This window comes from Elaeis guineensis, chromosome 3 (genome assembly GCF_000442705.2).
Source record: "Elaeis guineensis isolate ETL-2024a chromosome 3, EG11, whole genome shotgun sequence".
NCBI lineage: Eukaryota > Viridiplantae > Streptophyta > Magnoliopsida > Arecales > Arecaceae > Elaeis > Elaeis guineensis.
The window spans coordinates 25,325,338-25,341,729 of NC_025995.2; the positions used below are offsets into that span (position 1 = coordinate 25,325,338).

The 16,392-nt window shown below is 37.0% G+C and overlaps 1 protein-coding gene across 2 annotated transcripts in view; it reads left to right on the plus strand.

The window, feature by feature from the left end:
• Positions 1–1,527: 1,527 nt before the first annotated feature.
• Positions 1,528–16,392, plus strand: part of LOC105035102 (polyadenylate-binding protein 7) — a 15,041-nt gene continuing 176 nt past the window's right edge. Inside the window, exons 1-11 of one of the 2 annotated variants that reach the window (XM_010910517.4) lie at positions 1,532–1,960; positions 2,714–2,832; positions 2,909–3,102; positions 3,317–3,576; positions 3,706–3,812; positions 3,910–4,099; positions 4,195–4,289; positions 4,386–4,484; positions 4,623–4,772; positions 15,734–15,922; positions 16,012–16,392. The exon at positions 16,012–16,392 is cut by the window's right edge and continues 176 nt beyond it. In XM_010910517.4, coding sequence (XP_010908819.1) covers positions 1,771–1,960; positions 2,714–2,832; positions 2,909–3,102; positions 3,317–3,576; positions 3,706–3,812; positions 3,910–4,099; positions 4,195–4,289; positions 4,386–4,484; positions 4,623–4,772; positions 15,734–15,922; positions 16,012–16,203 — 1,785 coding nt within the window. In that variant the 5' untranslated portion in view covers positions 1,532–1,770 and the 3' untranslated portion in view covers positions 16,204–16,392. Of the gene's footprint in view, positions 1,961–2,713; positions 2,833–2,908; positions 3,103–3,316; positions 3,577–3,705; positions 3,813–3,909; positions 4,100–4,194; positions 4,485–4,622; positions 4,773–15,733; positions 15,923–16,011 lie in introns of both variants that reach the window. The other variant, XM_010910516.4, reaches the window with a different exon arrangement.

The following is a 16,392-nucleotide window of genomic DNA, read 5'->3' on the forward strand; positions in this document are numbered from 1 at the left end:
CTCAAAAAAAAGATAAGGACTTAACCTGGAATTCAAAAAGGAAGACGAGGAGGAAAAGAAGTCTGGGACGATCTTCCGATAGAGTTTCTGCAGCAAAGAAGACAAATGAAAAATAAAAGATTGGTTGAAAGTGATCCTATGTATATAGGATCCCTCAACGGCTAGGATCGAAGCAACCAAATCAGAGTCTCACCGGATGTTGACACGTGGTGACATCTGAGCTGTCCATTGATCGAACGGTTCGACGCACTTACTCCAGATCAAGCCACATCACCGTTATCCATGTGAACAGCTCCGACCCAATGACATTCGGACACGTGGCAAAGATCTACTTGTCAAAATCATATCGTCCGGTACTAAATCATCTTCTCGAAATGACGTCTGACACTGACATCCGATACTGAATCGTCCTGTCAATAAAATAGTTTAATAATGATTCTGTATTCACCAAAATAACAAAACAGCCGACGTTCATATCCCGAAGAAACTAGGAGCCAAATTGGGGTTTGATATGACACAAAATGACTTCCTTTGTCTAATATGACAAACCCGCGGTGGCACACATCGAATCACCTTGGACTTGGGAGTGGGGGGCAACTGTTGGGGTAAGTCAATTGACCTCCAACTCAAGTCAACCGATCCTCAACTTTGACTCAACAAAGGCCGACCGACCGAGCATACAACTCCGACTATGCATCGACTGACTGAACAAATCACACTGACTCATAATCGGCAGATCGACTGATATTTGGTTATTATCGATCAATAGCAAACAACTTGAGCAACCTCCGACCTAAGGCCGTCGGCATACCAGAACTACTAGCCGATGGTCATTCGGACTTTCTATCGACATATTAATGTTGCCGACATATAGTCTGCCAATCTGTTCAATATACTGTAATCGTTATGAATGGTTATTGACTACGTGTCACAGTAATTAGGAGGAATTAACGACTCACTAACTCCACAATTATGGTTCGATAAGCGGGACCACATGCTCGACGGTTACATCAGAATTATTTATAAAAGGGGAGTAAGTGAACAGCACCGGTAAGATGCTTCTGAGCTAGAACTCTGCTACTCTCAATATTCAAAATCTACTATTCACTAATTTTCTCTCTGACTTAAGCATCAGAGTCTCCATCGGATACAATTCTAGCCTGTAAGGATGCTGTTTTGTAGGTGCTCATCATCAATGATAGATGACAGAGAGTTAATCGTAGCAATCTTGTTCCGTCCTAGATGGCAAAAGGAAATTGGTCTAATTTGTAAATTATTTGGCCGTCCGTAAGGTGCCACGTCAGATGGATCGTGTATCGTGAGTATATCACTCGCAAGGTAATTGCAGAGCACTGAGCTAATATCTGATGCCCAACAAGCATTAACAAAAGAAACCACTGCCACGTGCCTGCACTGAGAGTTGTTAGGGTACCATGATTGGGCCCCATAATTTTATTCGGAGGTAAAAGAGCGAGAAAGCCAGCCAGGAGAGCGAGAAAGGGCCAGGACGTGGTCCCGCTCACCCCCGGTTGTGGTCACCGTATTCTTAACCATATCACTCCTTTCCCCGTCTCCAAACTCCCGCGCCCCATGCAAATCCACCCACCCTCTCCAGTCTCCCTCGCCCCGTCACCCGATCGAAGCCTAACCCTAATTCAAGAATCCACTGAACGACAACTATAAGCGAGAGAGCGAGTGAGCGAGCGAGGCCAATTTCCTCTATCTCTCTCCTCTTCTTCCGTTGATAGATCTTTCTCTCTTCTGTCTCTGATGGCGATGGCTCCGACTGTGCCATCGCCGGCGCTGTACGTGGGGGACCTCCACCCGGCCGTGACGGACAGCCATCTCTTCGACCTCTTCTCGTCGGTGGGCGCCGTCACGTCTGTCCGCGTCTGCCGCGACATTGTCTCCGGCCGATCCCTCGGTTACGGCTACGTCAACTACGTTTCATCCCAGGACGGTATGCGTTGCATCTCTGGATAGGATCGGAACTCTCTCTCTCTCTCTCCCCCTCTCTTCCCCCGGTGTTTTCTTTCTCTGTTTATCGATTTCTTTCTTCTTTTGGTTTTCTCTTGGTTATAGATTGATCTTGTTTCGTGCTTGGAGTCTTTTGGATTTCTTTAACCTTTTTTGTTCTTGATAGCAGAATCTAGTGTCTATTTTGTTTCTTGATGCTGTTGGGATTTTTCGGTTTTAATTTATTCGACTTGGACCAAATCGGTTGAATTCCTCCAATAGTCTTTTTCATAATGTGTAATTTCGTTTGATTTGAAATACAATTGTTTTATCATCCTTTGATTCATCATCATTATATATTTCTTCTCATCAATTTTAAGTTATTTTTTTAATTGATAGCTATGGAATATTTTTTGGGTCTTGCTGCATTTAAATTTTATTTTTAGCTATCGTGTTCTCGCTGGGATCTAATTTGCTTCTGACATCTGGTTTATAATTATTTAATTTCTTTATGGTAGTTTCTCCTTGTCTTTGTACTCTTTGTTTACCTTGCAAATTATATTCTTCTCATTCTGCTGAGGAATCTGTGCTTATTCGTATGCCGTAGTAATTTTTTTAATTGTTTATCTTGCATCATGAATTTGTCTCTCTGCCTCAGTTTTTACTTGGATTTTGTTCTAAACCTGGAGTATGATTATTCATTTATTTTTGTTTCGAGTATATGTGTGAATCTTTTGTTCTTGTTTTCTTTGGGCAGCCTCACAAGCTATCGAGAAACTGAATCATGCCTCATTAAATGGAAAACCAATTAGAATTATGTGGTCTCATCGAGACCCGGAGGCAAGGAACAGTGGGATTGGTAACCTGTTTGTGAAGGTACAGTAGAAATGACTAGCTTGGATGCCCCTTTTTACAACTGGAATGTGATGTGAGTTTGGTTCTTTACCTGCAGAATCTGCCTGACTCCATTGACAATGTGAGGCTTCACGAAATGTTTGAAAAATTTGGAAATATTTTGTCTTGCAAGGTTGTTACAATGCAAGATGGCAAGAGCAAAGGATATGGGTTTGTTCAGTTTGACTCTGAAGAACGTGCAAATTCTGCCATTGAGAAACTCAATGGATCCATTATTGATGGCAAGAAAATGTATTGGAATACCTTTCAACCACTTCCTTTATGCTTGTTATGACATGTTTATTTTTACCTAAAAGTTGATTCATGTAAGGTGCTGATTTGATGGTTATAGTGAGCCAATTAGGTTAGCTAACTCTATTTAATAGTTTTGGTTCTTACTCATTTTCATACTATCAATTCATGAATCTCTTACTCTTATACTAAATACTGATTACATGTAACATAGATATGTTGGTAACTTCATCAAAAAGAGTGAGCGCGTTTTACCTGACTCTGAACCGAAATATACTAATCTATATCTGAAGAACCTGGATGGTGACATAACAGAAGAACTTATTCAGCTGAAGTTCTCTGAATTTGGCAAAATAAAAAATGTGGTTATTGCAAAAGATGCTGAAGGTAACTCGAAGGGGTTTGGGTTTGTGAACTTTGAAAATCCTGATAGTGCTAGAAGAGCAATAAAGGCAATGAATGGAGCTCAGCTAGGTAAGAATGGTGGTTTCTCACCCTTGACAATTGGTTTACAATATTTCACTCAAAAAATATAGTATTATTGCAAATGTTCTCTTGATGTCTAATTCCATATGTTCTCATAATCTATTTTTTGCTGATTAGCATCAAAAACCCTTTACGTGGGAAGGGCCCAGAAGAAGGAAGAACGCCAAGAAATTTTACGGCAGTTATTTGAAGAAAAGCGTGAGGAACAGCTCAGAAAAAATATGGTAGTTCTCCTTGCTCCTGTGCCCTGGGCTGCTTTACTGGTCTTTCCTGAAGCTTCTTCTGCTTGTTCCTTTACTAATTTAGCTCTCTTTTGTTTAGGCTTCAAATGTGTATGTAAAGAATATTGATGATGATGTTGATGATGATGCTCTGAGAGAACACTTCAGTCAGTGTGGCAATATCATATCTGCAAAAGTTATGTGTGATGATAAAGGAATTAGTAAAGGGTTTGGATTTGTATGCTATAGCAAACCAGAGGAAGCTAGCAGAGCTGTAAACACTCTGCATGGTAATTTTGTTCCCTCTGCAGTTTTGTTAAAAATAGATGTGTCTTCCATTATCCTTCAACTTCAAAGGTTTATGTTCCACATGGATTTCTTGCAGGATCCATGTTCCTCCAGAAGCCCTTATATGTTGCAATTGCGCAAAGGAAAGAGGATAGGAAAGCACAGTTGCAGCTTCAGTTTGCTCAGCGTATGGTAGGATTAGCAGGATCACCATCTGTAGTTATTCCTGCTGGTTGTCCTTTTTACTACTCTGCACCTGGTGTAGTCTCACAAATTCCTTTCTGTCAGGGTCTTATGAATCAAACCTTGGAACTGATACCAGCATGGAGGCCAAGTGGTTTTGTTTCTGCATCAAGGCCACCTTTCCAACCAATGCAGCTTCCAGTGGTATTTGTCACTTTACCTTTTTCTTTTTGGAAGATACAGAACTATTGGCACATGAAGAACAGGTTTTAGTTTATTCATATTGTATTTAGGTTGAAAGTATTCAATAGTGCATTCATATTTACAATATTGTCTTTGTAGGTTCCAAATACTCAAAGGCAACATAGACAAATTGGAGGTCAGATGAATGGGCACATGCTTTCTGAATCTGACCACTCCATTCCACATATTTGTCATTTACATCAACCAGACCACTCTTTGGGTGCACTGAAAGACTTTAATAGTCACCAGGCAAGTTTCATGCACCAAAAATATTTTTTCATGCATAAATTTTGTATCTTGCTTGTTATTACATGTGTACTTCTTCTTTATTTCTTATTCTATTGGAGTAGGCTGGTGCCATTATCACATGAAATTACAAGATATCATACAAGTCTAAACATAATGTCATTGTCATATGTAGCATTGTACCTAAACATTTTGATGGTTTTAATGCACTATAAATTTTTGTTGTGTTTTTATTTTTATTTTTTGGCATTTGGTGTTATACATAATCAAATATTTCATTGTTGTCTTTGATCACAAGATAAAAATGGCGTCTATGCCATTGGAGTAGGTTGATTAATCCACACTCCAGGGTTTGTCATTTAGTGAAACCAGAACATGTGCACAACGGGCAACAAGGTGTGAGATAGAGGGTGACTGGCACTACGATGATGATTTAGAATACAGATGGCAGAGAATGCTGGCTTATTTCATAGCAATGTGTATTTTGATTGACTACCATGTTTCTATCCTTCAAATATGCACCAACCTTCACTGCTAGAAGGGTAAATTGTTCTTTTTTTTTTTCTTTTTTTTTTTTTGAGTGGTAGATGAAGACATGTTTTCCTTGTTTGGGTTGCTAGTGTGTACCACAATACTTCAATACCCTTTTACTGCATTTAACTGCATAAATTGAGCTACCTATAAAGTGTAGTTTTATATAAAAGGAAAATTTACAATCAAGTAATAGAGTAATTTGTGCATTGGATGAAACGAAGACAGTTTTATGGAGTCAATTCCTTTTCACAATTTCCCATCCAGCATTTAGTTGGGAAGAAAAAATGACCTTCTTTCATTTTTTTGATTTCCACTTCTAGGTCTGTTTTCTTCACTTTAGATTCTTTTTTCTTGGTTTCTTTTGGGTATGTTGCCTGTTTTGGGGCATACTTCATTCAACAAGTACATATTGATCAAGTATGAATGCACTTCATACCACACAGCTTTTACAGTATGAGATTTTTCTCACTAAGTCATCATGTGTGCCAAAATCAGCTCAAGAGCCTGAAACTAAGGATATATGAGTCTTATGAAGGTTCTGGATATATACATTTTAGTAAACTTGAGATTTATTTGATTATTTGAAGGGACTAGGTTAGTTTTTCTTAAAGTTTAAGTAGATGGCCTGTATATGCAGGGAAGAGTCCATTTTGATGAAAATTTTATGGTGAATGTTGAATGAGAAATAGAAGATTTGTGTGTCTTACCTTGTTTCTTGTTATCAATAAATACATATATCTGTTCCCTGTAATTCTTTTTCTACTACCCCAAAAAAATGGTTAAAGGTTTAAAGGATCATATTTAATATACAAAGAGATTTGGTTTCTAGATCATTTGGTATATAGTATGTCCTGATTCTTATTGTAAAGCAGTAATAGCTTCGCAAATGTAGTGCTTTGGCAGTGGAGATCTGAGTTCCTTGATGTTTTAAGAAATTGCTCCATGACATAAATAGGATAGGGAAGACTGTCTCAGGTTATTAAGTCCAATTCTAAAGCTTGGGAAAGGCGTGCTTTGCTGAGTTTAGGTTATTGATGCATTTGTTATAGATTGCATTGTCAAGGATACAATTAAGTTGCATCAGAGAAATAGGACACAATTAAGACAAATATGGTCATTGAATAACAAATGGTTAATGTTAGCCGTGATGATTAGATATTGGAAATTTTTCCCTCTATAAATTAATGCTAGCAAGCTCATCATGCAACAATTCGATGCAAGTAAGTCTTCAGTTTATCATTCAATGAACAACAGGATGGTTTTTCTCAGAAAGAAAAGACCAGCAGGATTATCAATGAATATACAAGGAGGCAATCTGCATCAGATCTATTTGTTAGTTTAGGTGAGGAACTTCCATCACAATATGACATGTTTTTTCTTCATGCTTAAAAAGAAAAATTCCATCAAGAGAATTGTAGAAAGGATCCATCACTTCTTGGTCATTGATGTGCACATAATGATGTCATCTTGCTTTGAAGGATCCATCGGTATATCCCATCCAGTGGTTCATCAAGAATGATCTCACGTCCATGCTTAATATTCAATGATCTATCACAATAATTGCAGTCGAAATGCAAGTTGTGAGACCAGATAGCGACTACAATTTCATCTCTAAAACTTGTGAGTTTTTGCTAATTAATTCATTATGGGATTTCCAAATCATCTTATAGTCAAAATGCATGATTAAGTTTATGCTATGTGCTATCTTAGGAAAATCTCCCCCCCCCCCCCCCCCCGTAAGAAAGCTTATTTTGTTTGATTAAATGGTGGTCCAGATATGATCAATGTTTCTTTAAGTTATATGTTATTTCAGCCTTGCAGGGCATCTCTAGGATGAATTATTTATGATTGATTGCTGGCATATGATGTGTACATTAGGTGACTATGGATGGCTATGATCCTATTTGACTAAGGATCCTTTCATTTTTCATCTAATATGATAAATGCGACCTTTACTTTTTTGCTGGTAGGTTTGTCTTTTTTCTCTACCTTAAAGAGAAAATTGGATAAATGGAGTATGATTATTATAGATGGGAGTGGCTATAATGGTGCAAACAGGATATGAATGGGATGAGCCACAAGGGGCAAAGAAATGGAGACAATAGATCCTGGTGTTGCATATTAGTGGCGAATGATATTTGGATAAAAAGCTTAGGGGCTTTTCTCCTATTACCTCCTTTTCTCCGCAATCTCTCTCTCATTTAAGTGCTCTATTTGCCATCTTCAGTCAACAACTTTGATTAAAACAAAGAAGAGGTTTTTTTTTAACCCATGTAAAATGATTTTCTAGATCATTTCTTATTAAATTGTATTTGACTAAATTCTGAACATTATGCTAACGAATTGTGAGAGTTGGTTGTACTAGACATTTGAGATTCCTGACAATCAAGGAGCAGTTATATATCATTCTTCATACACAAATATTTTTTCTCAATATACTGTCTCATTTGAAGTTTGTGAAGAAGGTTGGGTTGCATGCATGATTTTAGGTTTCCCTAAAATTCTAAACTAAAACTAAAATATTCTAATTCAAATGAAATTAACCTGAATCTCGAGTTGGGCAACAAGCTTTCAAGAAACTAACATAGGAGAACCAAATTCATTGTATAAGTATTATTTATGCCTATTATATTTTTCATTTATTCAGTTCTTTATAGTTCAAATATTGGAAAAAATTCTAGATTAAACTTTGATATTCTGATGGTGAGTCATGGTCCAATGTTAAAGATGTTCCATTATGACTTGGGTGTTATTGGTTCGAAATATAGAAACAACCTCTTCGCATGCAGGGGTAGGCCTGCATATATCAAATCCTCTCTAGACCTCTCTGTGGTGGAGGTCTTGTGCACTAAACCTGTCACACCCCCGATTCGAGATTGTGGATCGAGGGTCATGGCAACCGCCGCATACTCATAGAAAACTCTTCCCATAAGCATGCAAGGCATCTTATCATATTATCTTAAAACAACAGCGGAATAATTAGTCAATAATTTAAATCCAAAACATAACGACCTAAATTTTTTTCTTTAATGTCTCAATAAATTCAACAATGATTCATAGGCCTTACATCAAATTCAATAAGACTTTCAACCTAAAATAAAAGTATAGGGATTCTACTTCTGATCACTCTTCCATTCATATCTTGTATCATCTTAATTCCTCAACATCTGTAAAAACAATAAAAATAGGAGGTAATGAGCTAGACAGCTCAGTAAGCAATGATCACTTCTCAACAGATTTCATCAGGCATTTAAGTAAATAATCATTTATAGAAAATAAGCATATAGAGTTCATCAATTCGAAATCAATTTCAATTATGCAATATAATTCATGCCAAATTCATTTCTTTTTCGAAAATTCAAGTTTCTTTCCAGATTTCAATTTTTTTTGTTCTTCAATTCTTTTCGTCAACCATGAGCTATGACCACATTTTCCCTGTGGCAGGGTCATAATACCGCGTATCTGCTTGCGGTGAGCTGCGAATCATCTGGCAGCCATGTCCTTTGAAATCGCTGGTCTCGCTGGCGGTTTGTCGCTGGTCTCTCTGGTGACATGTCGCTGGTCTCGCTGGCGACATAAACCCTCAGGACAATCAATTGCCAACATATATGCCCCCATTGGCGGGGTCCTTTACATAGTCAGGTTGTCAATTCATAATGTTCTTATATCAGAATTCTTCATAAATCATATTTCATATTCTAATTTCAATAATAAAATATATAATCATGTAGTATCGAAATCAATCAATATAATACATCATGAAATCAATATATTCAATCATGCTTCATCATAACATTTCAAATAAGATATTTTCATAACAAAATATCATTCATCCAATTCATGCATCATTTCGCAAATCATGTCAGAAAAATACATTATAATTTGTCGATAAATCTAGAAAAAGTGAAACATTACTTACCTCGAACGCATTCCAATAAATCCATATAATTCTATAAATTTTTCTTCCAAAAATTCTATTCGTAGATCATATTGCGATATCCCATGATCAAACATCCACAATCCTATACAGAATCAATTCCAATAATTAGAAAGAATACGAATACCATATTTCAACGATTTAGATTGGGTCCGATCATCTAATTTCATCTAATCAAAATCTAATTAGGACCTAAACGATCCAAAGTTTGACTATCAGATCAAATCGAATTCGAAGTGATAGGACCGAGGTTTCTTCATCGATTTCATAAAATCAAGTGGAGAGAGAAAATCAGAGGAGAGAGAATTCATGAGGTACAATTTGAATTGATCAGGTGACACAATCCAACATTACGATTGGTCCAATATCTCGAGTGGTGAAATCAACATGATCAAATCAAGTCATGACTAGATCGGAATCATGGATGATCAAATCTAAAGATTCATGATCTGATTAAGGTGGGTGCCAGTACGCTGTCTGACAATCATGGATCAGGATTCTTCATTAGAATCAGATCAGACTATTAAAAGAAATTTCTTCATTCACTAATTTTTTTGGAGAGAGAATCAATCAAGAGAGAATATTTTAGAGAGAGAAAATTCTAGAGAGAGAAAACTCATCTTGAACTCCTCAGACGATATGATTCAACAAATTCGATTGATCAGATCAAATCATGCTAAGATTATCATGTGCATAATTTAATAAAATTATAAAAATTAAAATCTTAAAAATATCTAATCTGATCAAAGTGGGTGTCGGTATACCGTCCGACGATCACAGATCAAAAATCCATCACGAGGATCATTTAAATTCATCATCATTCTTCTCAAAATTCTAGAAATCTTAAGAGAGAGAAATAATCTAGAGGGAAGATTCTAGAGAGAGAAAGTCCAATTCTAGAGAGAGAAAATACTAATTCAGGCTGAAGAGAGAGAGGGAAGAGAGAGAAATTCTCTTTCTCATATTTTATTATTTATATCATTATTTATTAATTTATTTTTATTTTTTTTTCTTCTTCTTTTCTTTTCCTTTTTTTTCTTTTCTTTTTCTTCACGGAAGAGAGAGGAGAGAAAATCCTATTTATTATATTATTTTATTATTATTATTTTATTTTTTTCTTTCTTTTTTTTTTCTTTTCCTTTTTCTTTTTTTTTCTTCTTTTTCTTTTCTTTTTCTTTTCTTTTCCTTCTTCTTTTCTTTTTCTTTTTCCCGTGGGTTTCTTTTGGGCTGAAACAGGGGACCTTGAGGTCCTCTCGTTGGCTGGCCGACCGGCGGTGCAGCCGGCGTGGGGCGGCCGTCGGCAGGAGGGGAGACGATCCGGCGGCAAGAGGAGGCCAAACCGGTGGTCGGCGGTGACCACCGGCGTCGGAATCAAAGGGAAACGGTCAAAAAATGAAGGTTACTTCCACAACAAAATCCGGCGACTCCGGTCCCCGGCGAGCATGCACATCGGCACGGGAAGGAAGGGGGAGAAGAGAGGAAGGGGAGGAGGCTTACCTCCGTCGCCGGCGAGAAATTGGACGGCACAGTGACGGATCTCCGTGAGGAATTTCCGGCGATTGCCGCCGTTTTGCCCCAGGATTTCTCGATGAGAGGAGAGAGGAGGGTTCTCCTCCTTAAATAGAGCTGGAGGGAACTCATCTCCGACTCCGATCGGGAGCCGGCGAGAGGAGGAAGAAGACTCCCTTCGGGAGTTTTCTCCCCTGTTTTTTTTTCTGTTTTTTTTTTTTTTTTTTTTTGGGCTTTGTTACATGGGCTGGGATTTTTACATGGGTTGGGCCATCACAAAACCACCCTATTACCAAACTTGATTTTGTTAATTTTGAGAAGATATGGAAGCATTGCACACTTATTTTTCAAAGAAAATAGCTTGGCTACACAGTCAAGAGCTCAATTTATAACATTTTTTTTATAAATATGTTTTATGACTTGCTCATTGTAAAACTGGTGAAATGGTACATTTAAATATAACAAAATAAATAATATTTTTAAAATTATGTCTAGCTTATTTTCTTGACCAACTCTGTTTTTCTTTACTCTTTCTACCATTTTACATTATACATTTTGATGTATATATCTTTCAATAGAATTCCTGAAAAGGTGAGCATGGAAGCTCATTACAATGGCTAAAGACGAAGATCTATAAGTTGAAGATTAGTGTGCAATAATCCATTGAATAAATTCTTGGGGTTAATATCTTGCTATTGACCATAGAATTTGCTAGCTTAACAAGTATTGTGCATTATAAGCTTGTAAGATGAGCCTATAACATGAATTGGCTTTGAAAAGGGAAATCCCTTATCATCTGTTGATCTTGATTGCACTATGACTATATGGTGATCCATGGTCTCTTGTTCTTCAAGGTTGGTCAATGATGTCCAACATATGATCATGAGTAAGTTCAAAGATTGCAAAATATTATATTGACGAAGTCTTTCTGCTATTGTAAATATCATCAAGAGTGGATCCAAAAGCAGATATATAGACCTAAAGAATAACAAGGAAAGTGATGTAGTATAAGGTGTAGATGGGTAGTAATGTTAATATTAATTGATTTTTTGGGTTTCCTTTTCCAGTTTTCTGCTATATTTATTTTTTGTTCACTTTTATAATCATGTTTCATTGCTTTTCCAGAGGCATGACTTAACACTTGTTTAAGATGCAAGACCAATTGTTAGGAAGCTAAATTCTAGTTTTGATTTTGTTCTAACGATATCAAAACCTAAACACAAGATTACATATTAATACTGACTATATTTGGAATCTTTTGCATTTCTTTTTAATTAAGGAAAACAAACTATTTGTATGATTTCGAGAAAGTCTAGATGTTTGTCCTGAAAGTCTAGATGTAGTTCATATTTCTTAGAATCTAAATTTATTGGGATCACCCCTATGTTGAAGGTTCTATGATTCTATTCCCTTTATTGTTTGCTTCAAATATGATCAAATTACATTTTCACATATTGAATACGATGAAACTAGAGCTTCTTCACATACTTGGATGGAGCCCCCAAATTATAAAAAGAACTTCCTAAAGTTTGTGATTCTTTCAAGTTGATTATATCAACTATTTTCAAGCTAAGACTAAAAGGTGTATTATGTTACATGAGAATATTGTTTCTCAACATGGTTGAGTTAACAATTTGTTTCCTATTGTTAGCCGGAAGGATTAGGGTGAAACCTCTTGTGGTTCCATTGTGAACAATAGGGATATTGGGAAGTGATTCTAATGAGAGGAGATCCACATCTACAATCTCGCCTTGTTCATCGAGCACATGCCATTCAAGAGGATACCATTATGAATTCGCCTTCTCTATATAATAGAAGCACCTTGAGTGGATAAAAAGCATTGGCATGCATTGTGATAGTGCCCTAGCATAGAGTTTTGTGTTTGGTTAGGCTGTTTAGTAATGGGATAAATTGAATTATGAATAACAATATATGATCTATCAAATCGATTCATCATCGAGAATTGAATGGTATAAAATAAGAAAATATTTTAGTTTATTCATACTAAATCCAAAATGGAGTTATTTTTGTTGGATTAGGAATTCCATGGATTGTTGGGCGGCCTAGGTCTCCCTTTCTGGTTTTACTTTTTTCTTACCTCCCACCTCCATCTCCCTAACTATTTTTATTGAAATGGAAGTAACTTAGTCAACATTTTTTTACCTAAAAATTATATAATTATTTCATTTATTAACATGCTTTTTTGAAAAATATTAGATTTTCATGTCGGTTTCTATATTCCAACTTGCTACTCCTCCCTTTTCAACAGCAGTTGCTGGCCTTTTAGAGTGAAGACCCTAAGTTGTAATACTGCACAAGGACTCCTGTGAGCATATGTTTTGCCCCACATGGTTTATATGTTGGGAAGGTCTTGTATATTCAAGCAAGGGCAAGGACTATAACTTTTGACTAGCCTTTTTAGATGAGATCCTAGGTCATTACAAATGGTATCAAAGCCAACACAATCCATGCCCTATGTTTGACTAGGGGACTCTGTAGCATGGGCCTTTTGGGGCTGATCACAAGCCAATAGTGATGATTGTAATTGCATGCTAGGGCTTAAAAGGAAGGGGATGTGTGACAACCCATACAAACATATATTTAGTCCCACATTGATTGTGTTACAGAGGTGTTTTAGTATTTAAACAGAGCAAGGACTCCATTTCTGGCTGGCCTTTAGGTGAGGCCCTTGGTTGTTACATTGTTTGTTGGCTTTCTTCCCTTTTCTTCTTTGGTGACTTCTTACTTAATGTAGTTAAAATAGAAGAAATATATGTGAAACTCCTAACATCTGCAATATCTTCTCGTTGGTGGAATTAGTCATGGGGATTCATTCATGTTTCTGCCTATAGAACAATGAAGACCTTGAATAGTAGCAAACAATGTGACCTACTTCTCAAGTCTATTTCTTATTTTTCAAATTTTATTAGAAAATAAAAATAAAGTGATTCCTAAGTTAACTGTAAGTCTCGAAATAAATTGCAAGGTAGTTTAGCTTCATTTCTTTCTCAAAGTTGACCTGTGACTGACCCAAATTGAGTTGCTTTCAATAGCAAGTTAAAATTTCACATAACTTGCTGACAACACAAACTAAATTAACACATAAGTTATGTGGAAAAGCATACTAGAAATCTATAGATAGGCCAAATACCGTGGGTCTTGCAAAGTTCTTTATTCACTGCCCAGTGATTTTCTTTGCCTTCTCAGTTTTGTTAGTTTATAGCTTCACATGGAATTAATTGCTCTAATGAATGAACTGAGAGTTGAGAGGATTGTTGTTCATCGGGCCAAGACAAGGGCAGTAATAAAGTAAGAGAGGATGTTTATGGAGAAATACTTGTGCAAAAGATATGTGGAATGTCAACTCTTAAGGATTCAAAGACAACATCGAAGGCAGAGAAAAGATGCATGCTTGGATTCAGTTACAATTCACATGTGATTAAATGTTTCTAATGATAAAACCTGAAACTGTTGATTTAATTAGTTTAAACTGAGAAACACTTGGAAATTAATTGTCATTCAAGAACTTAACTAAATGTATGAGAAATAAGACATGGTTTTGCATATCTGGAAAAATCAGAAACAATTGATAACCAGTTACCTATTTGTTTCCCATCAGTTATTGTTTGTCATCGTCATGTATTATCCATTTTCGGGGATACACAAATCTTTCCTGACAAGTGGAGCCTTTTAGGGCGATATCCACAATTCTTGATAGTGGGAAGCTGATAGAATGCTTTATGAATGAGGTGGCCACGAGACAATCAATATGGTCTCTTGGTTAGGAAGTGACATGTTTGATGTGTTTAAAGAGACTTGGATACTGGGGACTCATCATTAACATGGCATGAGCATAGGAAGCCAGATTTATTGTCTCGATAGTACTGATCCTTGTACCCATGAAATTCTGTATCGAACCGAACTGTCCCATATCGTTCGTACCATATCGTACCGGTAGCATATCGGCACACCGAACTACTACGTATCGATATAGATGTACCATATCGTACCGCATACCGACACTAAGTTGGATTTCACCGGTACGTAGTTCGGTACCGAGATGGCGAATCTTGCTTGTACTACTACCATCCTATTATAATATCAGTATGCCTAGTAGGGGGGCTAGTTTGGATTACTGAATTTCAATACATTACCTGTACCACATATCAGTTTGGTACTGCTATGGTTATGGTGTGGTTGGTATGAACTGGTATTGACCTATATGGGAAATCTTTGATAGAAAGAGAGGTTTCAAAAGGAGTCAAATTAAGCCAAAAAGATTTCTAGTAAGAACAGAGAGAGGGAAGTGAAAAATAATTATTTTTAGGAGAAGGAATAAAGGATTTGGCTTCACATGATTATGGAATGGTGAACCTAAATTTCTTGAAATTCTTGTAGAATACATAGGATGATGGTTAAAGATTAGTACTCTTCTCATGTTTTCCCTGTATCAGAATATTGAAGCATTGTGCAAGAGGTGTACTTGCTGTTCGAGGCACCATCCATTTTTTGGTGGCTAATTCTGCTCAGCGTTAATGTCATGGAGTTCTGTTACCTGTTTCTCCAGTGCACATGCTTGTTTGTAAATATTCATCTGATGATTCAAGTGATGCATATTACTGAGAGAAGCTGCCTTTCAACCTTGCTTTGCAAGATAGGAAGTTATTTATGGGCCCTTCAAACTTTAAAAGTCAAACTGAAAGTTTACTAGCAGATTGGAGAGAAGTTTTAACAAGGTCTGCTTTCTATCTCTTATGAGAAAAGCAGACTTCCTTTGTTCTTTTTGCCTTGTAATGCATGTTTGCCATCTCTGTGAATGTGATTTTCTATTTAACCTCTCTCTAATTTTCAAGCTGCTTGATGTCATATATGTGAACTTGCATGCTGCGGTGTTGTCTATGTTGCAATGCCTTATGATACCTTTTCACCCAGGGACACTTTTATTTTCCCTTTAATGTCCAATTATTTTGTTATGTTTTTGCAGCGCTCTGGACAGAGGAAGTATGTGCCAAACAGACGCCAGCATGAGATGATCAATGATTTGATGGTTCCATCTGCTGCTTCAAACTCACGAGAGCTGAAGATGCTCAGCAGCATGCTTGCAGCTGCTTCTCCACAACAACAAAAGCAGATTATTGGCGAGCACCTCTTTCCCCTTGTTCAGAAGCATAAGGTTGTTCTTATTTCCTGATGTTTGCCCTAAAATGCAAGCAAGTCAATGTTTGGCTTTGGTGCTGTACTGAGTTATTTCTGATTCTGTAGCCTGATCTTGCTGCTAAAATTACTGGGATGCTGTTGGAGATGGACAACTCTGAATTGCTACTGCTTCTGGAGTCACCAGAGTCATTGGCTGCCAAAGTAGAAGAAGCGGTTCAGGTGCTGAAGCTGTCAAAAACTAAATCAGGTGGTGCAGGACATGGCAAGTACCTGTCAGCTGAGGTTGCTGTGAACTGAGGAAAAAAAACTAGCTCCAGAGAATAGCATTTTCTCGAAGCTTCATCTGACATTAATGCTGTGCATCTAGGCTTTTGGTTTTCATAGGAGGTTTACTAGCACCCTTCTTTTTCTTTAAAATAACAAAAATCTCATAGATTCTTCTTTCCTAATTCACTGAAACAGCCGTACAGGTGTGCGGCATTGTTC